At 39.7% G+C, this 27835-nt stretch overlaps 1 protein-coding gene across 5 annotated transcripts in view; it reads left to right on the top strand.

Annotated features, from left to right (window-relative positions):
- The window catches only part of Ube3d (ubiquitin protein ligase E3D), a 131220-nt gene that overhangs the window by 15855 nt on the left and 87530 nt on the right, over nucleotides 1–27835 (top strand). For 4 of the 5 annotated variants that reach the window (XR_003484509.2, XM_027411015.2, XM_027411016.2 and 1 more), the window contains exons 4-8: nucleotides 4332–4500; nucleotides 10341–10410; nucleotides 16494–16563; nucleotides 18359–18467; nucleotides 20442–20605. Coding sequence is in view for 3 of the 5 variants with exons in the window: in XM_027411015.2 (XP_027266816.1) it covers nucleotides 4332–4500; nucleotides 10341–10410; nucleotides 16494–16563; nucleotides 18359–18467; nucleotides 20442–20605 (582 nt within the window). In the remaining 2 variants the exon portion in view is untranslated. The remainder of the gene's footprint in view (nucleotides 1–4331; nucleotides 4501–10340; nucleotides 10411–16493; nucleotides 16564–18358; nucleotides 18468–20441; nucleotides 20606–27835) is intronic. The other variant, XR_004769708.1, reaches the window with a different exon arrangement.

Below are 27835 nucleotides of genomic sequence, written 5' to 3'. Positions count from 1 at the left end.
CTGTGACTAAAATACATCTTTTCTTCTTAAAGGTTTCATTTCTGCCCCCATCAGAAAAATTTCTTTCTGGCTGTAAAAACCCTTTAATTTTTGCAATGAGTTTGTGAATTACACACTTCTTTCTGCTGCCTGCTGTAGGCGGTTAAAGGGTACATTACAGCCTTTATTCACTGTGATGTGGGGTCAAGTTAACTTTGAAATCTCCTATTTTGTGTTAATGTGCATCAATTCTCCTGGGTCTTTGTGCACTTTCATTTCTTTGGTCATGCATGGTTCTTTGATGTTCTGTCTTTTTTCATTGTATTGAGGTCCCTTAGGCACAATGTCAGGAGGCAGAGAGTCTTAATAGAGAAGATCCATGAAGCTACAAATGCCGGATTCTTGCATTCACTTCCCTCTGTAAAACACTGTGATAGGCAGGGCGTTGGTGGCGCATGGCTTTAATCCCAGCACTTGGGAGGCAGAGGCAGGTGGATCTCTGTGAGTTCGAGGCCAGCCTGGTCTCCAGAGCGAGTGCCAGGAGAGGCTCCAGAGCTACACAGAGAAACCCTGTCTCGAAAAACAAAACAAAACCACTGTGATAGTTCTACCTATTGTTAGGGCCTCAACTTTTCTTTATTTTATCTATCTATCTATTTATTTATTTATTTATTTATTTATTTATGTATTTATTTATTTTAGGGTCTCAAATTTTCATGCAGGTAACTCCCTACAGAAGGTGTGGCCATTCACCTGTTTGGCCTTTACTGCTGCCCTGTATTGTCAGAGAGGTGAATGTATTCTAAGGGGAAGGGTGGTTTTAGAGTCAGAAAGACCTGGATAAAGACCCTTGCTTCAGTTTTCACCTCTAATTCTGTGGACTTGTGAAGATTATTTCACACTCCTAAGTCTCTTGTGTGACAGGAGCGTTGTTGGTTTTGCTCACAAAGTGCCCTGAGCATTAAATATGTGCAGTGCCCCCAGGGCTCTTAGTGCTTCTGCTCATGCAGAGTCACAAGATTACTATAGGACACATCTGTCCTGGCCAGGCAGCATCAAGAATTCCTCTCTGACCCATGGCCAAACACTGGGCCACACTTGGGAGTCCTGCTGAGGAGAGGGATTGTAGCAAACAGGGAGGGACATCACAGGAAAACCCACAGAAAACACTAGCCTGGCTCATGGGAACTCATAGAATCTGAGCCAACACCCAGGGAGCCTGCATGGGACTGACCTAAGCCCTCTCTATATATGTGACAGTTGTGTAGGTTAGTCTGTATGTGAGACTCCCGGCAGTGGGAGCAGGGGCTGTCCCTGGTGCTTTAACTGGCTCTTGGAAACCTATACCTCATGCTGGATTGTTTTGCCCAGCCTGAATACAGGGGACCGTGCTTAGTCTTATGGCAGCTTGATATGCCGTGCTTTGCTAAAGCCCATGGGAGGCCTGTCCCTTTCTGAGCAATTACTAGGAGGTAATTGTAAGAAGGGAAGAGAGGAGAGGAGAGGAGAGGGAGCAGAGGAGGCTGTGGTTGGGATATAAAATAAATAAATACAAGTCTTAAAAAGGAATCCCTATCTGCATGGGCTTTGCTGCAGTCCATGCAAGTGATAGTTGATATTCTCACCGGGGGACCCTTGTCTCCCCATGTGACAGAGTTCTGGGGACGGAGCACAAGATCCACATCAGGTGTGGTTGTTGCTTTGGCTGAGAAGTTTCACTTGCCCTGAGCAGACAGTGTCTTGTTACAGTTCTTTGGTTGTGGCTTTTAGGGCTTTACCGAGGTGACCTGCATTCAGGGAAGGTCAAAGCACACTAACTTACCACATGTGTGCAGCTCATTCATAGATCTTCCCAGTAAGATGCAATTTACGAATCATGGATCGTTTCTACTGTAAGCAGTGTTGCCTAGCAATATATATGATGCCTAGGATCTTACCTGGTTTCCAGGGTAACGAAGCTAGGTGGTTATTCCAAAGGTCAGATACTCAGGCAGCAAGGGAAGAGGTTTGTTAATCCTTGCACCCCAGAATGCAAGCAGAGCCAGCCAGGAGCCTTATCTGTCAGACTTACCAAAATATGCTACTTCATTCCTTCAAGAAAGACTTGAGAAGTGTGTCAAACAGTAGGAATACCTTGCAAAGATAAAGAGATGTGGGGCCTGCCTTTATGCTGTTTCTTCTAGTGCCCTAAATTTCTTTCATTGCCAGAGGAACTCCTGATTTATTATCCTTCAAAGGCCAGCTCAGAAATTACCTATTCTCTGAAGTCAATAAACAGAATATGTCCTTAGTATTCTCTGTCTGTCCACCCAGTATGCATGATCTGGTTTAGGAGTACTCTGTCCCTTAAAAAGAAAAGGTAGACTTTGTGTTTATGTGGGAATGTGTGCTTGGGGAGGGAGCTGATGCTTCCATCGCATTTGCACTGGGATCTGTGCTGTCACCTTCCACCAGGAGGGTAGAACCTCATCACTCTATTGTGAGCTTTGCTATGCACACCTTTGCTTACTGTGTGTGGTCTGTACTTCCTACTAGAGTCCCTTAGAAAGGGAGAGACTGTGCATATGTGTTTGGGTGTCATATAGCAGGCCAGCATATTGCCCAGATCATAGCAAGCTCTCAGAAGTGCATGTTGAAAGAATCACCTGTCAGTATCCTCCTGCCTCAGCAGTCAAAATGATGCTGGTGGTGCCCCGTTTGAGTCAGCACTTCTATTCCTAGCTCTGTCCTGTAGAGCTACAAATTGAATGGCTACCCTCTTCCAATCTGTCATTATCCTTTTATGATACTCATAGTCGATTGGGAGAACCTAAGAAAAATGGCTAACATGATAGGGGGAATCATTCAAAAAGAAATAAAAGAAAATCTGTTTAATGGAAATGACACTATCGTATCCTAATTATTTTAACTTAACTCTGATCTTCAAAATACACATTGCTTTATTTGTATTTTACTAGTAAGAGAAACAGGAGATGTCACCTTAAGCAAAAGATCAAGGTTAGCATCACCAGGAGTAAACTATGCTGATGTAGAGGGCTGTGACATGATGCAATGAGAAGGAAGGCTCCCTGTTCTCCAGAATGCTTTCCCCAAGTCTGTGGCCCAGACTAATCTAGAGACAGCACCAGAGAAGCTCTCAGTAAGAGGTGTTTTATAGACTGCCGAGAAATGCACGCTTAGAAACTGTCACAGACCAGAGGAGGCCTGGATTATATGATGACTAAATGCAGTATGTGCCATGTATTATTGTACCCTGGAAATGAAAAGACAAAACAAAAAAACAAAACAAAACAAAAAGACTTTGATGAAAAATCTGGTGAAATCTAGATAAAGTTGATGGGTACCCCATCACTGTGGGTACCCAAGATGTTAATTGGAGAAAGTGGGGGAGAGCATATATATATAAGCTATCCATAGATTGTATATGATCTCTGCAATGTTTTTGTAAACCAAAAAATATTCAACAATAAAAGTTTATTATTAAAATAGAGAAGAGGAAGAAATTACAGAAGACAGTGATATTTCTTTAATATCAACAAACCAAATTTTAAAAAAGAAAATAACTCTTAAATATTTATAACAATTGTTAGTAAAAGGGTATATCCTTATTATGGAATGCATTTTTGAAAATTAATGAAAATATGTTGATATCATCTCAAGAAGTAGTTATTGACCACTATCCCCAGAAGAAGTGATCAATAAATGTAAAAATCAGTCCTGTCTCACTAGTAATTTAAGTTGCTAATTAAAGCAGCATTAAATATGCTTTCAGCTTGTTCCAAAAGACTGTTTAATTAAGACTAGGTTAACCCTATGTGGGAAGAAGCTCGCCTGCTTACAAGATGTTTTCCCCCAAGAAATAATCAGATTTCTATATAAATCTTCCAACAGGAATATTCATCTCAGGGATATTGATTAAGAACTCAAAACTAAATATCTGACAGTGAGGGAATGAACTAGAAAGATTTGACATTCCCATAGACAGTTGTAGAGTCATTGGGCATCAGGACCTTTTGAAGAAAATGAAAACAAAGTTCTGTCAGTGTCTTCTCAGGGCAAGGCCTCCCCTGTGTGTGCACTGTGTCCATGGAAAATATGGCAATGAAAATTCTGTCGTGTTAGAGGAGCTGATTTGTGAAAGTGAGCAAAGGGAGGCTTCTGCCTCCTTTATGCCTCTTTGCAGTTTGTAAAACATTGTCTATAATGAGCATATATTACTTTCATAATTGGAGGAAAATTGACACTGCAAGCATGTGGCTAATGAGTTTCTTTCTTCTTTCATGCTGATTTAATTAAAAAAACATTGCATTTTATACAGTGGAAACAAAATTCTGTTTTCCTCTTTCCACTAGGAAGCTCCTCAGGGTGCTCCCACTGCCGAGTGAGAACTGGGGAGCTCTCGTTGGAGAGTGGTGCTGTCATCCTGACCCCTTTGCTAATAAGCCTCTACATCCACGAGAAAATGACTGTTTTATTGGGGACACTTTCTTCTTAGTGAATTTGAGAAGTGATTTGGAGCAGGTAAGGGTTGAACTGAAGGCTTAAATTGGTAAAAATATCTTCACAAAATACATGCTACCTTAGAGGTTGATTTAGATACCAATTGCCCTGCTTTTATTTTAATTCAAGATTTGTTGAAGAGATTGTTCTAAAAGCACCAGGTTAATGGCTTCTGTTCTCCAGCTCTTTGGATAGAGGAAAGGCTTTAAACTCAAGCAGCCACGAAGGTCTGGAGGAACAGACCTTCATTTATTCATGCATGGATTTGGGAGTGTCACTGCACACATAATACCCTACTTTCAGGCCACACTCTGTAATCTGTCCATTTTAATCTCAAAAATCTCAGTGGAAGTACAGGAGTGTTAGCCCAGGATATCCACTTTGCAATTAGACCCAGGTATCTTACTGTGTTTGCCTACCATGTAGGCGTTCACTGATGTTGGAAAAGTGAATGCCATAAAAAAATAAACAAAATAAACAACTACAACAAAACAAAACAAACCAAAAAAACAAAGCAACCACACACACACACACACACACACACACACACACACACACACACACACACACACACACAAAAGTAAAAGGAGCCCTGGAGTGGGGGAGCTGTGGGCCTGCACTAAAATGTCAAGATTATTACTGGCAGGGACAGAAGCATTGTGTTTTAAATTCCAATTAGAACTCAGTTAACTTTTTGTAGCAAAAGCTGAAGCCTGCGTTGGCTGGGTAGCTGGAGACCACAGGCTAGCTTAAAGAACGATACAGACGATGAAGGGAAGGTGTCAGATACCTAGGTAGCTCTCAGTCATAAATACTTAGTGCTTCGTCTCACCATAGAAAAGAAACCCTTTTGTCTGACATGTAAAGTCCTTGAGTGTTTTGTGTTTTTTAACGATGAATGATGAGAAGTTAATATAGGTTAATGTCATAGTTAGGGTTCAATTCATATTTTCATCTGAATTTAGATACTTTGTGTCATGTTTTTCATTTTTATAATTACGCCACCTACTTACAAAGTATTAAAGGTGTGAGCAGAAAACAATGGAGAAAAATTAAATAAGAGAAATGGATTAAGTAAGAGAAACTGAGTTTCCCCTTTTAGATTAACTGTGCCAAAATATAATCTCCACTTTTACAGTTGTCACTTATGTTCGGTCCTTTTAAAGAATTTCTTGTTCTACTAAATGATAGTCCTACACTTTGTATATTAAAGGAAGATTCTTGTATTTAGACATTCCAGTGTCCACTGTTAGAGAAGCTGCTGTTGACAAGAGTATTTTCAAGTTGGTCTGGATGGAAGTTTCACTTTAATTGCATATTGTAGCAGTTGAAAGAGTGTGCCTGTGACCAAAATAGTAACATAAATTTGGAGCGATTGCTTAAACACTATTCTCAAGACTCCGGTGGGAACAAGGCTGCTCTGTGCTATTGAAAACCTATTCCTCATATCACCAGGTCTAGCCATCTAGCAGGATTTGGAAATGTCACATGGTGACACAGCATCCTAATGGCATCTCTAGGGAAGCATTTTGTGTGTGTGTGTGTGTGTGTGTGTGTGTGTGTGTGTGTGTAAGCGAGACAATATCAAGGGTCCTTCGAAATGGAAACAACACAAAAGAAAATAAAATCCTGGACAGGAGGCTAATCCAGCTCTCTGAGCAGTGCTGCCGTCTCTCAGATATATTGATTTAATTAGTCCCCAACAATGTCTTTCTTTGAGGTTTGCTCTGTAGAGTTCCCACAGTGTTAGGTGGCTTCATTACACAACTTGTTTTATTATTTTTTCTTGAAGCTCAGCTAGAGAAAAATGCCTTGCAAAGCGGAGCTTCTCGTCAAACAGAATTAACATGCTGGAGTATTTTAATTAAAAAGATCGGAGTTTGAAAACAGCACAAACAGAGAACCTCACATGCTTTCATTCCTCCATACTTTCTTGGATTTATAGTATTGTATCTGGGCCTCATTAATGCAGCAATGTGTGCTTTCTGTTTCCAAAAGCCCTCTGCTGCAGACAGTGTCGTGATTCACTTGTCATCACTGGTATTATTTTTTTGGGCATCCTAACATGGTGAATATTTTGCATCTTATAATAGGGTAATAAGATGGACCTCGATCTTAAGATCATAATATGCTTCAAAATTTAGGGAACATAAGCTGGGCATGGGAGTGATTATGCCTGTGGTTCTAGTGACACTGGAGATATAGATAGGAGGATGTCTGAGTTCAGGAGTTCAAGTCTAGCCTGAGTGACATAACAAGACCTCATTTTGCAAAACAACAAGACTTAGAAAGTACAATCACTCTTCATTTTATTTTTCTAAAAGAAGCAAGATTGAATTTGGCACGAGTACTGCTGGACAGTATGACCCAGATCAACTTTGTCTTTTATTTTGGGGGGGCACTGAGTTAATAATATATGGATTTGAGGAATTTCTTTTGTAAAATTCATGTCTACACAATACATTGATCATCTTTATTACCATGCATGCTTCATCTGCCCCCCACTTTTTTCTTGCTAATATGATTAGAAGCAAATTGCAGTATTGTGTCATTTCATCCCTATGTGTTTCCATATGTGTGTTAAGTTTAAAAATAGGGATAAAAAATAAGCACTACTACCATTATCATACCTAATAAAATCAGTTCTTATATAAGTTTTATTAACTGTCTTCAAAGTGTTTTTAGTAGGTTTATTTGAAACAGAATCTACATATCTGGTTGAGATGATTTATTGATCAATTTTTTAAATGCTGATTGTCCACATATTATAAGGTTATAATATTATTTTTGGAAACAAATAAACAAACCAATGCTTTTCCTATTTTTTTGAAAGTTAAAGCAGTGGTTAGAGAAATGACTCAGAGGTCAAGAGTACTTTTTGTAGATGACCCAAGTTTAGATCTCAGCACCCAAGCCAGGCAGCTTCCAACTGTCTGTAACTCCTGCTCCAGGGGATTCAACACTTCCCTGGGCACCTGCATATACCTGGTGTGTGTGTGTGTGTGTGTGTGTGTGTGAGAGAGAGAGAGAGAGAGAGAGAGAGAGAGAGAAGAAAAAGTGACATGATTAATTATAAATGAAATGTGTAAAGGATGTAAGAGAAACCTGATACCCCCAACACACACACACATGCATATATTCATGAATGCATTCATACACAATGCACATATACACGCATGCACACATACACACATGCACAGTACACACATGTACACACACACCAGAACCACCATTTATTTTCTGGTCTGAGTAGAACAAAATTCCTTCTACCTTTGCTATTCCAGTAAAACCCTTCATTTCAAATTCAACTTATACAAAATGACATCCTTTAAAAGACAGCTTTAATACCAGTTTGAGGCTGGATGGGTGTTTTTACTGTTAGCTTGAACCTGGAGATCTTGACCTTTATGACTGAGTCGTCTGTCTTTGCAAGCTCTCTCCTTCCTGGGCATTAACAGTTTGGTCCTTCCCTTGGGGCTTTATTGCTTCAGATGGGAATGACTTTGTCCAGTCACCTGCTGTGGTGAGGCTCTGCACCTGCTGTCTGTGTTGTGCCAGATTTAAGGATGTTAACAGCTGGACGTGGTACCACCTGTGGGCCTTGCTTAGGGTTAGTGCCAGAGCCAGCGTGAGCAGGCTTGAAGATCTCATATTTGGTAGTTTCCTCAACTGAGACTTATAGAGAAAGATCAGAGTAGCTGTGTACATCCCAAAGCTAGAGGAAAATAGGATAGGCTTTCGAGTTATTGAGATATAAAGATACTCATTTCAGAAATCCCTGAGGAGAATAGCCACTGGGCATTTGTGGGTTTCTACTAATAGTGGATTCAAAGGTGGGTAAAGGACTGAGTCCTAAAGACCCCACTAGGAGTTGCACAGTTGTTTTTGACTAACCTTCTACTAAAGTAAGACATGTATTTTTTTAGTATTACATTTTCCCTTCATTTTAATTTTATGTGTATGGATGTATGCCTGTGTGTATGTCTGCTTGACCAGTGAGTGCAATGCATAGTATAGACCAGAAGAGGGCGCAAGATTTCCTGGACGTGGAGTTAATGGATGTTTATTAGACACCATGTGGGTGCTGAGAATTAAACCCAGGTCCTCTGGAATAGGAACCAGTACTCTGAGTCACTGAGACATCTTTCCATCTCCAAAGACATGTATTTGTTTTTTAATCTAATTCACGTAGCTTGCTTTGCCTTCAGGACCTGACAGGTCCTAATCAAGTATATACCACATCCATTTGATAATGGATTGGAGCGGTGCACAACCTGCTTTATGACTTGGTATGTCAAATAATACTCAGCTCATGATTGGCAGCTCAGGTCACATGGTAACTTTTTGGCACATGGTCAAGTGTTCTATTCCCACTAAGGCCCAGTAGCAGGCCAAGAAGAACTGTCTCTCAAAGGGAGAATAGTTGTCTATAGATGATGGTAGAACCTTTCTCCAAAGTCCCATAGGTCCCTTCTGTGATTTACCTATCAGGACCTGCCAAAGGCTCCAAACAACATCCCTATCTGCCATTGGCACTTCAGACCCATTAATTGGGTCTGCTGGATCACCAAATACTGTACACCTTGCATAGTAGCCTGGACTGGTTGAAAATCCTTCTCCTGTTTTAGGCCCTACTCAAAGCTAGCAGCTGTTGAGTATTTAGTATGTGGGACAGAGTAGCAAACCCAAGTCAGGATGTGCTGTCTCCAGAGTCTAAATAGGCCCACTAAGCATTGTGCTTCTTTCTTGGTAGTGGGAGGGTCCAGACACAGTAACTTACCCTTTATCTTTGAAGGAATATTGCTGCATGTTCTACACTACTGGACTTCTAGAAATTTCACCAAGGCAGAAAGTCGCTGAATTTCTACCCATGGAAGCCAGATGTGGACACTGGGATAGAATTTCCATTCCCTGGGATGGAAATTACAGACCTTTGTATACTGCTGTGTGGATGCTGGAAATTAAACTGAGGTCCTCTGGAAGGACAACCAGTGCTCTTAGCCACTGAGCCATCTCTCCAGCCCCTCTTCCAAGGTAGACTGGAACTTGCTATGTAGCATAGACACACCACAAACTTGCAATTCTCCTGCCTCAGCTTCATAAATGTTGGGATTATAGGTATATAACACCATGCCCAGATTCCTTTGCCCACGTTTTTATGATATCAACTACATTGTGGTCTGTGCATGAAGAACATTGTGTAGCTTTGGGGAGGAATTACTGTGGGTCCAAAAAGAGCATCCTTTCATGATTAAGTGAATGCTAGCATTTAAGCTCTACACTACAGAACTTGGAGTTTGGAAGTCTGCCAATGTTTCAGGAACTTGTTTCACTACCCATCTCTCCAGTTACAGTGCATATCTTAAATGGAAAAAAAATAGAATTACATGAACAAGTTAGGTATTTTTAACTTCCTAATTATGAGTGGCTATGACTTGTAGGTTGCTTTTACATAAATTGCACTGGCCTCAGAGTCAGTGTCTGAGTTAAAGCTCCAATTGCCCTGTATTCCGTACACTCTGAGTTAGGGTGAGTCATCTACCATTGTTCCTGTCACCCACCCTGTCTGTTCTTTAGAAGTATGAAGTGTTTCTTGTTCAGATTATTTGGCAACGTTTGGATTATCAAGAAGTGGCTAAGTTTGTAAAAGTCAATCTATGTATTACCCTGTCTTTGGACAGGAGGAAAATGATCTCTGTGCATGTGAATTTATGCATACAAGCTAAATGTATTCCTAGTATTGACTTCAGGGCAGAGTAGAATGTAAAGTTCAATGTATACTCTGGGGATTATGTTAAAATTATATATTCCTTTTAAGAAAAGTTGAATGACATTTAAATGACATTTTTTCTCCTCTACAGGAACCAAAAGCAAATACCAAAGTCATTTGTAAGCGTTGCAAGGTAGTGTTGGGAGAGACTGTATCATCAGGTAGGAATTTCATAATGCAGGGCTGAAATGACTGCCCTCTTACTTAAAAACAAAACAAATTTTAGAGTCAATATGTAGGAAAGAGGGATAATTAATTTACTTGATAGAATGCATGGTTTAAAGAAAGAAACCACCTAATGTTTCCCCCAGTATGCCAATGAGTCTGTGTTTTCTGACCTTGCAAGTGCTAGTTAGCATTGAGAAGCCATGGGTTGTCTTCAGTGTTTCATGTCCTCTTTGAAAAGCATCAGTATAGAGTTTGTGCTTCGGTCCAACTTAAGGAAAGTTGGAGCCTTTTTCTTAACACAATTCTTCTGTCAAAAGAGTTAATACCCAGAGATGGAGAAGTCACTTTTCTATTTTGGCATTGGAAGTAGAAGGGGCCTTGTTGACATACTAGGAAATACATTCTGGGCTTTGTACTTTGTTCCTTATTCTTTCTTCATTTTTCATAAAGACTTTTAAATTTTATTTTACATCCATGAATATTTTGTCTGCATGCACGCATATGCATCACATGAGTGCCTAGTGCCGGCAGACATCAAAGAAAGACATCTGCTTTCCTGAAACTTGAGCTTCAGATGTTTGTGAGCCATGAAGTGGGTGCTGGAGCTGAACCTGGGTCCTCTGCAAGACCAGCAAGTACTCTTAACCACTGAGCCATCTCTCCAGCCTCTCTTTTTTAACTTAAAAATAGTATTTGTGTGTGCATATGCATAAAAGAATGTGGAGGTCAGAGGTCAGCATTGTGGAGTTGGTCCCCTCATTCCACCTTTACACAATGTCCAGGGGTTAATATCAGGTTGCCTAACTTGCATGGAAGTGCCTTCACTCACTGAACCATAGCTTTGTGTCTTATTCTTTTTCTCAGTAGTATTACACTTTCTCTAAACTCTACATTATGCTGCTTTAAAATATAATAATGAAAACGTTAGTAATTAAAATGGTGTTGAAAGATACAATTTAAAATGTCTAGTGAGCAAAACATGCTGTGTTTTCGTGGATAATGAATCATCACTTTTAATATGATTAATTAGAAGATTTAATTTAAGCTATGCACTTAAGGGAAAGCAGATAGTGGTTTTTGTATGTTTGTTTGTTTTAATCATTGGGATTTTATTAGTAGTTTCTTTTTCTGAGTAAGCAGGAAAAGAAACATGCACTGTAAAGATATCAGTGAAAATATTATCCCTTTCCACCTCCTTCCCTGAGCATGAAAACAACCCCTTTATGTAACACCTAAAAAAAAAAAATAAGATTTTCAAACAGACATTTTCTTGATGATGTGTGAGTACTATACTTACCTATGGGCATAAGGACAAATATTAGAATGTATGTAGTTGTAAATTCTCCTCGAATAACTATGACTTCACCAGCCCTGGGTAGTTGGCTAGGTTTCCAGTACCTTGTCAAGTGGATCCTATATCCAATTAGAAAGATGCTGGTTACCACCAAGGTACTGTATATTTAGTGTTATTGTGCCAGGCTGGTTGTGGTTCATAGGTGTCATAGCTGGGTTGGACTGTTGGTTTTTCCTCCTTTGGAAACTTGCACGTCACAGAAGGCAGTTTTTGAGCAGAGCCTTTCCCCAGATAGCTGTTGGGGGCTTCACATAAGCAAGTGCAGTAGATACTCTTCAGGAAGCTGGAATGAACAACGGAAAACTGAACAAGGGGCTGGCAAGATGTTCTTCCGTGGGCAACCCAAGCCTGACAAACTGAGTTCAACATCCTTGAATACGCCTGGTGGTGGAACAGAATGAAAATCCATGTATTGTCCTCTGACCTTCCATGCCTGTTCTCACACACACACACACACACACACACACACAGACACACAGACACACAGACACACACACACACACACACACACACACACACACACACACACGCACGAGCACACACACACACACACACACCTCTTTAAAGATAAATGTAAAACTTTTCTAATGAACTGAGCAGAGTTAGTGACTACACTGTAGACATGTAAAACTTTTCTAATGAACTGAGCAGAGTTAGTGACTACACTGTAGACATACGGTAGACCTGTTCCACAGTGTAAGTTCAAGCCAGTTAACTGGTTACTATATGAATAAACCAAGATTAAAACAAAAATCCATAGGTGATGCAGTGTATTACATGCAGTGTCTTGCAATGGTCCAAAAATTGCTAGATTTTCAAAACAGAAAAGAGTGATTTGTACTCAAGAAAGATAAGGATTTACACATAGATGCTGAATAAGTGCATAGATTAGGAAGCTAAACTGTTGAAATAACTATAACAATACATAAAGAATTAAAAGAAAAAATCTTTGAATAATTCCAAATATCAAATTCCACAGAAAGAACAAATAGGTAAATTTAGAATTGAAAACTATAATATCTGATAAGAAAACAATACTAGATGATCCAAAACACTGATTTGAGAAGAGAGAAGATTTTTAAAAAAAGGTATTGAATTCTTTGATTAATAAAAATAGCCAAACCAAAGGACACACAGGGGAGAAATAACCGAAACAACTCAACAGAAGTTCAAAGGTATAGGACAGTATCAGGTGTTCAACACACATGTAAATGAAGTCTGAAAATGGAGAAAAAGAAGAGATCATAAAACAAATTTGAAAAAGCTGATTGAAATCTGAGAGAAATTTGGTGGATGGCAGTAATTTTTATGAGAAGGATTTAAGTGAACTCCAGGTGTGTAAAACTGTGAGGTGGAAGGGATCAAAGAGCAGAGAGAAACCAAACACACACAGGGACTTCATAACACAACTAAGAAGAGTGTCTTGGAATATGGTGACCTCCAAGTGACATCAGAGTAGACTCACAAAGTGCTGTCAGGAAAACCCATCACCCAACAGTACTGCATCCAGCAAAAAATTCTTCAAAATTAAAGAGAAATCAGAACTATTTATAGGTAAGTACGTAACAATAAAGTACTATAAACAGACCTGCTCCAAGAAAATCCCAATAGAAGTGCTTCAGGCTGAAGTGCAAGGTGTCAGGACAGTGTCTGGAAACCAGGAAGGAATAAAGAGCATGGAAAATGAGAGGTATATGGGGAAATTACCACAGAAGCAAAGTCACTCCAGAATTCCAGGTACACTTCCCCTGCAAGGTGCCAGTCTCATATAAACAGAAATGAAGACTACATAGAACAGAGAACATTGTCTCCACAAAAAGCCAAGCTTCTGAAAGCTGTTTCCCCCAGCCCCCAGCAAGGTGACTTCAGCCATTTAAATTAGCGTAGTCTACCTGGGATTAGAAATACCACTAGATGCTATCAAAGTCAGACATCTGTCGCCTTTGGAAGGAAACCTTTTCTTCTAAGATAAATTCTTACATATAAAATTTCAAATACAAAGATTGTTATACAACCAAAGCTGACTAGGTACGTATGTTAACTAGACCCCTGCCCCCACCACCCTGTCCTGGTTTTCCATAGCTGTGATCCAGATGCCTTTGAAGAACTTAAAGGGACAGAGATTTATTTTGCCTCCTGGTTTTAGACCTCTTAGCCTTTGCCTCTACCGAGTCTGGACCTGTAGAGAGACAGAGCATCACCATAGTGGGTTTGTGTGGTAGAGGTTGCTCAGCTCATAGCTGGGATAGGACACAGACTGCTCCCTCCACCCCCCAGGACCACCCTGCAAAGCTACTTCCTCTAGCTAGGGCCGACCTCCTAGACTCTCCCTAATTTCTCAAAATAGTGCCACCACTTCAACAGTGAGCCTGTGGGGACATTTTTTATTCATTAATTCATTACAGCTTTAACAGGAGCTATCACAGAGAGCTAGCGGTTAAAACAGACTTCGTATTGAAACTGTACTATCATATACAAACTGTAAAACATACTTGGTATATTTAACAGTGTAGAAGACTGATGGCTGGACACAAAATGAATGTAACAGTTAGTGTGTTCGGAAAAGCTCCGTGGTAGAATCTCTGTGACTGTACTGCTTTATAATTGAAGCTAGCAGTTCAGAGAGAGCTGTTGACAGCAGACTGGATATAAGTTAAATCAAGAATTAATAAACAGAAGAAAGATGAGAACAATCTTTAACCCTGCACACTGAACCAAAAAGGTAGTGTGTGGAGTATAGACAGATACAGAACGAGGCAATCCACTGTGTGTTTAATTATACATCTTTGTGAAAAGAGGAAAAGATGCCGCATAGGCTGTGCTCGAACAAAGAGTTGCTGAGAGTTCTAAGAAGTGACAAAGAGCAATCTACAGATTCAAGAGGCACAATGAATTCCAATTCAGTGAGGCCCCAGTAAGATAAATAAAAAGAAATCTGTATCTTGGTGCATCAAAGTAATGGCTGCAGAATAAAAAGCAAAGAAAAAAATCTTAAAAGCAACCAAGGAAAAAAAATGACAGATCACCTTCAAAGAAATAGCAGTAATGGAAATTTGCAGAGAGGGGATGGCATTGTCAGTGTGCACAAAGAAATGACTGTTAACCCCAGGACTTTGTAGCAACTCAGAGTCCCCTCAACAAAGAAACAAACAGAGCAGGGCAATACACCGCTAGCTGTTTCCTATTAAGAGGAATTCCACCTGTACCCAGATGGAAGCGAGTGACCCCAGAAAGCTCAAGAAAGATTGATAGAGCGGGTGGTTGGATGTGGGTGACAGCAAATGGGTGCTCACTGCATGGAACCAACCACCAGCTGGGACCTGAAGGGTCACTGTGTGACAGTAAATGATTCTGCCCTATATGTGATAATAAGACTTCACAATAGTAAGGTGAAATCGACAGAAATGAAAGAAAATGTATGTTCATGTTTTTAGATACATAACAATGTATAATAATCATTACATGTTTTTATTGATTATAGTTTTCACTTTTTTCTGTGTCTTACATCAAGAAATGTATTTTTTTTAAAAAATGAATTTTTGGTATTATTATAAATGGACAACATTATCTTTAAGAAAACACCACCTTAAATTACTTCTGGTTTTATTTTGACCTGCTTAAAACTTAAAATGTGTGTGAAATTCTATTACCTAAATAACAATTATCTCCAGCTTTCACAGATCTTAATTTGTTTTCAGCATTTTTTTATACTAATATCATTGTCTTTGTCGTCTGGTACATATTTTACAAGTTTTCATTAAGATAAATTGGTCAGTACTTGCTTATGATGTTAAACTATACATACAGTTTGAAGGCTTTTGTCAGGAGAGCTCTCAGCAATCTATCATTTTCAGTTCTGGCAGTGGTTTGCGAGCAAACCTGTCCATTTCTAACTCCCACCAGGCTACACTTGCCCTCTAAAAATATTTTGTCTGATGCTAAAAAAAAAAATTCCATTTTGTTCTGCATTTCCTTTGTTACTAATAAGATTATACCTTTAAATGGATTTTTTAAACAATCAAGGATGGTTATATTAATGTTTATCAAATGTTTAGTCTGTTGTTTAATTGTTTTTATAATTGACAAAATAAGCAGAAAGTCAGATTTGGTGAGGACCATTTGTGAATACAGTCAGTGAGATTTCAGGTAGATGATGATGTCAGGGTTACAGCTCTGTGCTTTGGGGAACCTAACTAACAAACCTTCCTCAGTCACTCTTTGATTGGTAGCTAGTCCACAGAACTGAGGAAACAAAGGTCTCTTAATTTTGGGCTAAGACTGTGAGATCCCGACTTCCCAAGTGCAAGGCCTTCTTGGCGTATATGCTGAACAGACTCCACATGTCCTGAAGCCTTGGAGCTATCTGTTTTTCTTGTTTTTTTTGAGACAGGGTCTCTCTGTAGCTTTGGAACCTGTCTGGAAATTTGCTCTGTGGACTAGGCTGGCCTCCAGCTCACAGAGATCTGCCTGTCTTTCCCTCGTGAGTGCTGGGATTAAATGTGTGAGTCCTACTGCCTGGCATGGAGCTATCTTTTTTACCAAAGATGGAGTGCCTTTTTCCTTAAAACTCAGTACTTTTGGGAAATTGTTACTGAAATCCAGTTTTATCAGTATCTTGAGTAGTCAAACAAAATAATTTGGAAGGTCATAATTTAGGGCCAGCATGTCTGTGATAGAAGTGTATTGGGAAGATTTTTAAATTTTCTTCTTTTTTGTTTCCAGAAACAACTAAATTTTACATGACAGAGATAATTATTCAGCCATCTGAGGGAAGTTTTCCTAACATACCAAGGTACAAATAACAAATCAAGTTATTGTATAATTTGAAATATATGTTTGTATGACCTTGAAAACCTACCTAACGTGACTGTAAGTTTGGTATTATAGATGACTACCTATTAATCTGTATTTCCTAATTATACATTACATTTTTAAATGAGTTGCATAAACATAATACCTTAATCAAGCTTAGAAATATTCATACAGCATAACAAAATTAACCTTAAATTTATATCAATAAACTGAAATCTATACCAATGAAAAATATTTTGAGATTAACAGTTTTTTTTTGATTAAAGTAAATTCAATTACCTACCATTTTCTTCATCATTTCTCTATCATATGCCTTTTGAACATATGTTACAGTTGTATAGCTTGGTCTTCTTGTGGGACTCCTAACAGTGGGAGCAGGAGCTGTCTCTGACTTTGTTACCTGCTTTTGGGACCCTTTCCTCCTTCTGGGTTTCTTCATCCAGCCTTAATAGGAGAGGAGATGCCTAGTCTTTCTGCAACTTGATAAACCATGGCTGGTGGATATACATGGGAGGCCAGCCCTTTTCTGAAGAGAAGGAGGAGGAGTTGATAGAGGGGGTAAAAAAGGGTGAAAGGTGAAGGGACTGGGAGGTGAAGGGGGAGGGAGGGGAAATGTGATTGGGCTGGGGGGAAGTAAGTAATTAATTAATTTTAGAAAAGAAAAGAAAAAGAAATCGGCCGAGCAAGCAATGGAAAGCAAGCCAGTAAGTAGGCGGCACCCTTCCATAGCTTTTGCATCAGTTCCTGCCTCCAGGTTCCTAACCCTGCTTGAGTTCCTGTCTTGCCTTCTTTGATAATGAAGAGCGATGTGGAATTGTTCACCAAAATAAACCCTTTCCTCCATGTTGCTGTGGTCATGGTGTTTTATCAGAGTGATAGGAACCCTAAGTAGGATAATGATGGACTATGAAATGGAAGCTAAATAAATCCTTTCCTCACTCAAGTTGTTGATAAACCCCCATGGGGTTTATCACGGCAACAGACAGCAAATTAGTTAATTGCATCCTGAATATAAACTTGAATTTTATCCTTTTTAAGAACTGTTCCTTAAGGCAGCTTAAATGGAAAAGCTCGACACTGATACTGTCTTAATTATTTACTGTCTGATGTGCTATAGCATGTGAAAGTTGAGTCTTTGGTGTTTTTTAATTTAGCAGATAATGTGTGTATGAGTGACTTGTCTTGTTGCCCTGACAAAATAACTAACAAAAAGCAACTTAGGAAGAGGTTACTTCGGCCCACAGTTCAAGAGCGCAGTGATTTATGGCAGAGAAGTAATGGTGGCAGGACCTTGAGGCAGCTGGTGACACTGCCCAGGAAGCAGAGAGTGACAAATGCTTCTGCTCAGCTTGCTTTCACCTTCTTATTCAGTCATTGGAGCATGAAACAGCGCCATTCAAAGTAAAGATTGCCCTTTCTACTTTAATTATTCTAGTAATTATTCAATAATCCCTTGTAGACATGGCCAGAAATTTGCCTCCTAGGGTGATTTTACATCTTGTCAAGTTGTTGGTCAATATGAATTTGTCACAGGGGAATAGTTATATTTGGGATGGAAAATACATTAATGATAGCAAGATGAATTTTAAGGAGAATGGAACACACACAAATAAATTCTAATTTTCCAAAGTGCAAGTTAGTAAAGACTTGGAAGGAATGGATGGTGGTCAGAGAAGCCTGGCACATGCTTTTAGGTGCCTGTACATCCTTCTGACCCATATTGTTAGTAAGAATTATGAGAGGTACATGGTGACATTGACTTTCTGTTCTAACAGGTCTCAGTTTGTTCAGAGTATCATTGCCCAGTGCCTGGTGGAACTCTCCTCTGCGAGAAGCACTTTTAGATTCACAATTCAAGGTCAGGATGGCAAAGTGTACATCTTGGTAAGGAAATTTCTCATCCACTTTTTTATGGCCTTGTAATCCAAGGTCTCAGAAACTTTGTAGTTTCCATCATTCTATTTTCTTACCTCTCAAGTCTAGAAACTAGAACATGACCATTAAACTGAACTTCTAATATCAAGTAAGCCATAAATCAAGCTTACTTCATTTAATAACACATGTCATGACTGGGTACCTCTGTATCCTAGGTTCTGAGGATGCAGACAGAAGGAAAACTCAGTTTCTGACCTTTAGAAGCTTTTTGCCCTTGGTGATGGCTCTTCTGGACAGTGTCAGGCTGTATCATTCTCCTCTCTGTATTTGTTACTTTGAACATTGAAACGTGATACTCATGTTTCTGACTGCCTCTGGCAGCTTGGTATTTGAGAAACAGTAGCAAGTTTGGAGAAGAAGCTGGCTGCAGCAGCCCGCATCATCCTGCCTCTGTTTAGAATGATGCTCTGTACAAGTAAATTTTGCCCCTTTGTTTAAAAATCCAAACAGCCTAGACCATACTCTTCTCTGTGTCGGTTTTCTTCAACTAGTTAAACTATACGGAGTGCTTCTTATTTGAAAAGCACTTCTCTGGGTGTTGAAGGTCTTTAGGAATCTCAGAGCCATGTGAGATAGCAGTGCCATAGTTTGAAATTAGTGTTAGATTTCTTTGTGTGTGCATGCATCTGTGAGGACACATGTGTTTGGATGGAGATCAGGGGTCCATGTATAGTGTCTTCCTTTTTTTTTTGAGATGATCCCTCATCAAGGCTGAAGCTCAGCCAGTTTGACTGGAAGTGTCCAGGGAGCCCCAGGGATCCACCTGTCTCTGCCCACTAGTGCAGAGATTACAGCCACATGCTGCCAGTTTTTACATGGGCTCTAGAGATTGATCTTGGGTTCTCATTCTTGCATATCAAGCACTTCACTGCTCAAACCATATTCCTAGCCCTAGTTTTCTTGTACTGAAAGAGTTTCTAGCTGAAAATCATCTTTTAATTTTCTTAACATTGAAGTTTTGTTTTTCTTACTTTGCTATGGGGAATACATTTTAAAAATATATTCAGACAATAGGAAGAACCTAAAAGCTGATTCCTTTGTCCTGTCTACTCCCCAAGACTAGTTATGTCATGCTTTCCAGAGGCAATCATAACAGTCTGATATATATGTGTGTGTGTGTGTGTGTGTGTGTGTGTGTGTGTGTGTGTGTGTGTGTGTGTGTGTGTGTGTTTATATGGGTATTTTCTACCCATATCCAACTATTTCTAAGAATTCTCACAGGTACTTGGGTTTTTAGTGAAAAACAAAACAGTATTAATTATTAGCTTTTCAGTTTCATGTAACAGTGAGGATTGTTTCTGGTTGGCATAAATGTAGGTTGAATACTATTGTATTCTTTTTGTTAGTTTGTTTGTTTTGGGGTGCCAGGGTTTCTCTGTGTAGCTTTTGGAGCCTGTCCTGGAACTCACTTTGTAGACCAGGCTGGCCTCAAACTACAGAGATCTGCCTGCTTCTGCCTCCTGGGTGCTGAAATTAAAGGCGTGTGCCACCACTGCCCAGTGTTCTATCTCTTAAGTGTAGTGCAAACACATAAATTTACCTACCTTCCTGTTAGTTACAGACATTTTTATTGTTCATCTCATGCCTGTATTCTCGTTTTATTCTTTGCTGTTATGTTGGACCCCTCACTGATGTCTGGAAGCTCCAGATATTTCAGATTGATTATAGAATTGTCATTTACATAGTAAATAGTTTTTCCTAATCAGGTTTTTGAAAACTTCATATGGCTGCTCTCCCAAATGTTCCACTGTTTATTAAAAATAAAAGCCTACCCTACTTACACATTATATATGTAATTATGTTTCTCTTTTTTTTTTGTGTGTGTGTGTGTGTGTGTGTGTGTGTGGGTTTTTATAGTAGCAATGTACAATATAGATAGAGTAACATTATTCTCCTCTGTGGACTTCTCTTCCCAAACTTTAGCTCTGGATTTTAAACTCAGACAGTTTGGTGATTGAACCACTTCGAAATTCCAGTTGTGTCAAAAAGTTCCCGCTGTTGGAAAATACATCGGAAGCTGACTCCAGCTCTGCTTGGAACGCAGTCAAAGTCCTCTACCAGCCCTGCATCAAAAACAGGAATGAAGAGTAAGTTGTGCTTTTGTCTTTTCTGTTCCACGTTGTATTTCAGCTGTGATCACCATGTTGGCACTAGGAATTCAATGAATTAAATGCTCCTTGATGCTGTTAGGAGTCACACTGCTGAATATTATGCTTTGTAAGTAGACAGTGTTATTACAGATAATTCTGACCAATATGCAGAGTACTTGCTTTTCCTGAAGATAATTAGCTTTTTTATTATAATCCCTGCTGTCTGTACAGATGGCTACTATGCTAAGGCAGTTTCTCTGTGGCTTTGGAGGCTGTCCTGGAACTAGCTCTTGTAGACCAGGCTGGTCTCGAACTCATAGAGCTCCTCCTGCCTCTGCCTCCCAAGTGCTGGGATTAAAGGCGTGCGCCACCACTGCCCAGCTGACTCAATTCTTTAATATCTGAAAGTATCTTACACTTGATCTGTCTCTCTGAAAAAAAATTAAATATCTCTTTAAAAAGTTTAGTGTGTGTTCACATGAGTAACCTATGAGTGGAGGTCAGAGGACAACCTGTGGGAGTCAGTTCTCTCCCTCCATATGTCCTGGGGATGGAACTTAGATCCCCAGGCTCAGCAGCAAGTACCCTATCTCACCAAGCCTGAAAACCCATTAAGATATTCTCTTTGCTTATCTAAGATTTCATAGAGGTGTATTAGAATGGGCAATTGTACACAGAATTTTGTCAAACTATACCTCTTCCCAAGGATATGAAACCGTCTTGAGACTAATAATTATTCTTTTTTTTTTTTTTTTGAGAAGAGAGTTTGAGTTTAATGCTTCTTTTCCATGGCTTTTCTCTTCCCATATGTTTGAGGGACTGATTAAAATTCCTGTGCTAGGCTGGGCACTCTGGTAACTAGGACTGCCTCCATCCTGCCCACCTTGCTTGAGAAAGAATTCAAAGCAGTGTCTTTGTACGGTGACAGGGTATTTCTTTGTTTGGTAATTGCAGTTCCTCTGCTGGTGACTGTAGATTCTTGGTGCCATAGCCTGCCTTCGTGGATGAGAGAGAGAATTAAGAAGGATGGGCCAGTAAAGAGGCAATATTACCACTTTGCTGTTATTGTTTTGTTTTATTTGTGTATTGGACAGGGTCTCCCATAACCAAGGCTGACTTGGAGCTGCATTCTTGCCTCTAACCCCTGAATGCTGAGATTAGATTATGCACCACCCTGCCCAACTCATTTTTCTTTTGGTAACTTTTGAATATTAAAAAATGATTCAGCCACATTGATAAATTGCGTATTATGTGAAGGATCTTTACATTTTCTCATGAAACATTACAAGAACTTAGTGAACTTTCCCTGTTATTTTACTCATTCTTTGTTTTAAAATCTGTGTATGTGTATGTGTGAGAGTGCATGCGGTGGCACATAGGTAGCCATGGGCGTCTGTTCTCACCACTCCACCCCGTTGCTTTTAGGCAGTGTCTCTGATTGTTTTGCCGTTGCATGTGCTAGGCTGGCTGGCCAGCGAACTTCTGATAGTCTCTTGACCCCCTTCTCTATTCTTGCAGTAGGAGCACTAAGATTATAGATGAATACTACCATGTCCAGTTTTCTGGATTTGGGGGATCAGAGTTGAGGTCTTGGGCACACTTGGGCAGTAGGCACTTACTCACCAAGCCCCTCTCAAGCCCCATTTTGATGGGGAATGTCCTTCTGTATATGTTTCTCTTATTGGTTGATGAATACAACACTGTTTGGCCAACGAGGCAGGAAGATAAGTGGGGTGAGGAGACAAGGAGAATTCTGGAAAAGGTAGGCAGAGGGAGCACACCAAAAGGAGGGACTGGGAAGAAAGGACGAGCCAGGCATTCTCTGGTAAGATAAGATCACACGGAAATGCGTAAATTAATAGAAATGGGTTAATAATTAAGACAGAGCTGATCAAAAAGAAGCCCTAGTCATTGACCAACAGTTTAATAATTAAAATAGCCTCTCTATGTATTCATTTGCTGCTCAAAAGCAACTGTGGGACCAGGCTGGAAAGAAGTTCCAGCAACACCATTTCCCTCATTCTTAACAAATACTTTCAGGATGGTAATTCACTACGATAGTAGTTGTGTTTTTCTGTGTTTCATTAGAAAAGAAAAAACTGCTTCCAGATAACTTGGGGGTAGTTCATGTCTAATAAATGACTCTGATTCATTACCTTATCTGTTGTATAAAATAATTTTTATTGTGTTTTTCTTCTTTCTTTTTGACCCTGAAGGTAGACAGGAACCTTGTAATTTGGGTAGCATAATCTGAGTGATTTACTTTTTTGTCTTTTAAGCACAGTAGTGTCTTCTTTGGGGGGGGGCATAACTGAGCAAACTGTAGACTCTGGCATAATCTTGACACATGGGTGGTGCTTTAACTATTTTAGTCCCATTGGCTAGAAGTTTTTTTCTAGTGAGAGTGTGGATGGCCAGATGGTAGTCTAAAAGAGGAAAACAGCAAATGTAACTATGGTTTTATTTCCTTGAGCACTCACAAAAAGAAAAAAAAAAAAGCTGGCATGTAATATTTTTAGAATATTCGTTCTTTCTAGAAACATCGCTCATCATTTTGAAGAATGTTTTTTCATGCCTTCCCTCCTTGCTTCAACCAGCATTTTCATATGTGGGTGAGCACCAATTTTTTTTTGTTTATTTATTTTGTTTTATTTTTTGTTCCTACTGGCCCATGTTTTATATTGGCAGAATAATGTATTTCATGTTTTATATTATTTAGTTTGCATATCAGAGCTCAGATTCTATGTACTAACTTTTTAACAATAACTAATAACTTCTGTAGTTTGACTGCTATTTTCTCAAACAATGTACAGCTTCATATTCACTAGACTTGGGGTAGCTTTGCCCACAGTGGACATTTGGCAATGTCTGGAGACATTTGGTTGTTACAACTTGGAAGTAAATTGTTAAAGAATTCTCTTAAACATCCTGTGTACTGAGGAGACCCACCTATAACAAAGAATTTTCTGGTCCCAAATATTAATATGCCACAGATGAGAACCTGCTTAGAAATGTTTCTTGAAGTTAGGCTGCTTTTGCCTCATCCTATGTGTGATAGCCCACAATTTTCTTGAGATTGTATTTAGATCAGCAAATAATATCAATTCTACCATGGCATGAACCACAATCTTTGTAATTGCACAGGCTAAGTGTTAAATAGAGTAAATGGTGAAATACAACCCAGTTTTTTTTGTTGTTGTACTTTTGCTTTTTTGTAAGGGAAATGGTCTTTATAGTAACATGCCCAGAGTGTGACTGATTGCAGGGTCCTTTGGTTGTTGTGTTTTTGAGTGGCCTCTGTACTGTTTCCCAGAGCTGTCGCAGCAGTTTACAGATGCACCATGCACCTTAATACCCAACTCCCCCCACCTTCCATATCCCCACACTCCCACCCCAATTTGGGCTTTTATGTTTGTGTATCTGTTGATTTTCTTTGTTTCTCTCATTTGGTTTAGCTGTTTTTATTTGGGTGTGAGTGTAGCTTTAAGGAGAAGGAGGTTGCTTTAAAATTAGCCAACTTAAAGGATATGAGAAGAGATCTCATTGCAGCCTCGATGAGCATTGTCTGGTGATCAGTGATTGTCCAAGATTCATTGCTGCTGCTCTGATAAAACCACGACCAAAAGCAACCTGGGGAAGAAAGGATTTATTTCAGCTTAATGATAATAATCTGTCATCTAGGGAAGCTGAAGGTAGGAACCTAGAGGCAGGAACCGAAGCAGAGACCACGGAGGAACACTTCTTACTGGCTTGCTCCCTATGGCTTGTTCAGCTTGCATTCTTACACAACCCAAGACCAGAGTTGGTACCACTCACAGTGAGTTGGTCCCTCCCATATCAATATACTTGCCCACAGGCCAATCTGGTGGGGGCATTTTTGCAATAGGTGTTCTACCTTACCAGGTAACTCTAGATAGTATAGAGTTTGAAAAACGTAGCCAGCATAGTGACACTGAGCATCAAGTTATATGCTTTGGTCATTTGTATGTGATCTTCAGAGAAGTACCTGTTCAACTCCCTGTTGTAGTTTTTCACTGGATTGTTGGGTGTTTTGGTTGAGTTGAAGCCATGCTCTGTATGTGCTAGTCTATTCGTAAGTATATGACTTAGGTTTTGTTTTTCCCTTCCATTCTTTCCCAGCCTATTCACTCTGTTGATTGTCTTTTGATGAACAAAAATATTTAAATCTGACCAAGTCCCATTGGCCTGTTTTACCTTCATGTTGATACCCTGTGCTGATAGTGTCCTATGAGTGAAACCACACACCACCTCTGCACTGAGATGGTGAAGGCCAGCATTGACTCAAATATTGTACACTGGGTGGTTCAGGCTCAGTTTAGAGGGATGTACTCTTTTGACTGATGAGAAAGATAGAGCAAACAATGTTAATTTATAACATTTTTTTTGTATTCAGCAGGATATCCAAAGGCCTATTACTCAATAATTGTATAATCTCATAAACCATTTAGTGTTAGCTAATTTGAATGCTGTGTGAATATGATGCTGTAGGTGCTGCTAGTTCTAAAGAGTGTTATATCAAACCATCTACAGGAAGTGTCTTCTTCTACTCTTTGATAGAAACTATAAGGTGACATTGCTGGTACATCCCAGGAAACGTTGACCTTGTAGAGTAGGGTAGACTCAAACTTCAGATGTGAACACCTACCTCTTACATTTCACATAGGGAGACACTGGGGACCAGAAATAAGTTCAGATTGTCACTGACAGCCTAGGTTAGGGCTTCCAAATGAGTATTTCTTCCTTATGCTACATCTTCTCACCATGAAATTCTCGGAGATGTGAAAGATGGGCTGTAAGTGTACTTTATTTGAGAAGTGCTCCTCTGCTGACTTACAAGATTGATGCCAGCATTCTCTTTCCCTCTCCCCAAATGAACCACTTGTTGTCTTCTATCCAGTGCATATCTATATATCTCATGTGTTACACTAGTAGCAGAAAGTTCTGGGCTATATGTTTATATTTCATGTTTCAGGTCAGAACTTAATGATAACAAATACAGATTTCTTTTCTGGAAGTCTAGTGTCTTCACTTCTTAGACCAGGAAACCATCGAATAGGAATTGACAGTTGGGTGAAGTGGGTCCAGCATCTGTTAGAAAATACAAAGGCTTCCTTAGAATCGTATCTATGCATTTGTCTGCTATACATGAATTTTTCACCCAGACTTCCCCATAGAGAGGCAATTCCTTATTATTAAACATATTCATCACCTATTTCATTTGTGGTTAGGAAAATCCCTCTTTAGACTGTATATGTACAGTAGTCTAAACTGCATACAGCTTGTTTCACTTGGAATTCCTATATGACCTCTGAATAATTTGAAATCACTAAGGAACAGACCAGAAATAAGACCATGGCATATAATAGAAGTGGGTGTTGCCTCTAGAGATTCTCACTCTCTTTGGAAAGGCACATTGTGAGAAAAGTACAGTCATAATGTGTGAGTGTGAAAGGAAGGAAGGGCAGTGTGTATGCGACATCGTCCTGTTACTGCTTCCTCCTACCCACCCACCAAGGACAAATACAGAGAGCAGAGTGTTGGGCTCATTGAGGTTAAAGTTTTGTTGTCTCACTGCAGGATATGGTGTTACTAATGAATGTTAGGCGTTGGGAAAGGATTGCTGCTTCTAATCACTTACTGAAACTTAGCTGGGGCTTAGGAGAAGGCTTTTAATTAGATGTCTGAACTTTCTCAATTATTATTTTTGAAAGCGCTACAGATTGTTGATGGGAAATGATCTCTTTTGAAAGTGCATTAGATTCCAGTCCCTTAATGGAATTTTAGCAGTCACTCATATGTGTGCTCTCAGTTAAATTTTGTCTCTGTTTTCTGTGAGGTTTGAAATCCTGTTTGGTAAAGAAATCAGTTGGCCACACATGTTGCAATGATTATAGAGAAAAGGGTCCAGAATCCATAGGGTCCGCTAAAGTTTTACTTTGACTTTGTCATGAAAAACACAGAATGTTCCTGGCTGGTGACAATTTCATCTAGGATATTAGGGTTGGAAAACTGAACTGTGGCTTCTATTGTCCATAGCATTTGGGCTTTTTTTTTTTCTTTCCATCCAGACTGCTTTAAGAACCCTCCAAGTGCAGGCACCTCTTTTCAAACCCTAATAAATTGGACATCTCATGTTTGGCATTCCCCTTATTATTCCTAGTTGATACTGTAATGTTCCCTGTGGAAGCAAGTGCCCCTGTCTGTATCACTGGCTCTGAGGGGCAAGCTCTGAAACTCTGACATTGCCCAGTCAGAACCTGAGCTGTTGCAGAAGCACTGTCTCCCTGTTACAATTCAGCCAGTCATCTCTAGTTCCTCAGGCAACCTTCTTGAAAAATAATGCCAAAGTCATAGGAACAGATCCACTCCCATTGCTCTGCTCATCCCTCTCTGTGAGCAACCACAGTAAATAGGTTGTGCAGTCTCCTGACAGCTGAATGGATTTATGTTAATGCATGCCCCAGAAGTGAATATGGAAATAGTTCATATTTTCTATTCCCTTTTCTTTGTCAACATAAAGACTGTAATATTCTTTCAGTGTATGTATGTGTGTATCTGTGTATCTGTCTGTGTGTAGGGTCCAGTAGATGTTGTCAGGTGTCTTCCCAATTTCACCTACCTTATGTGTGTTGATAGTTTTATGTCAACTTGACACACAAACCAAAGGTATCTGAAAGGAGGGAACCTAACTGAGAAAATACCTCCATAAGATTGAATATAAGGCATTTCATTTTCTTATTAGTTATTGATGGGGGAAGACCCAGCCCATTGTGGGTGGTTCCATCCCTAGGTTGATGGTCTTGAGTTCTATAAGAAAGCAGACTGAGCAAGCCATGAGGAGTAAGTTAGTAAGCAGTACTCCTCCATGGCCTCTGCATCAGCTTCTGTCTCCAGGATTCTTCCCTGTTTGAATTCCTGTCCTAACTTCCTTCAATGATGAACACTGCTGTGGGAGTGTAAACCACATAAATCCTTTCCTCCCCAACTTGCTTTTTGGTCATGGTGTTTCATTGCAACAATAGGTACCCTAACTAAAACACTTCTTTAAGATAAGGTCTCTCGCTGAACCTGGAGCTCACCAATTGCCTAGATGGCTGGCCAATAAGCCATAGGTATCTACCTGTCTCTCCCTTCCTCCCTCAATTTCAGTACTGGGAATGCAAATGTCTATACCAAATATGGCTATGTACATGGGTGTGGGGGATC

This window comes from Cricetulus griseus, chromosome 4 (genome assembly GCF_003668045.3).
Source record: "Cricetulus griseus strain 17A/GY chromosome 4, alternate assembly CriGri-PICRH-1.0, whole genome shotgun sequence".
Classification (NCBI taxonomy): Eukaryota; Metazoa; Chordata; class Mammalia; order Rodentia; family Cricetidae; genus Cricetulus; species Cricetulus griseus.
This window is presented reverse-complemented; position numbering and strand designations above follow the sequence as displayed.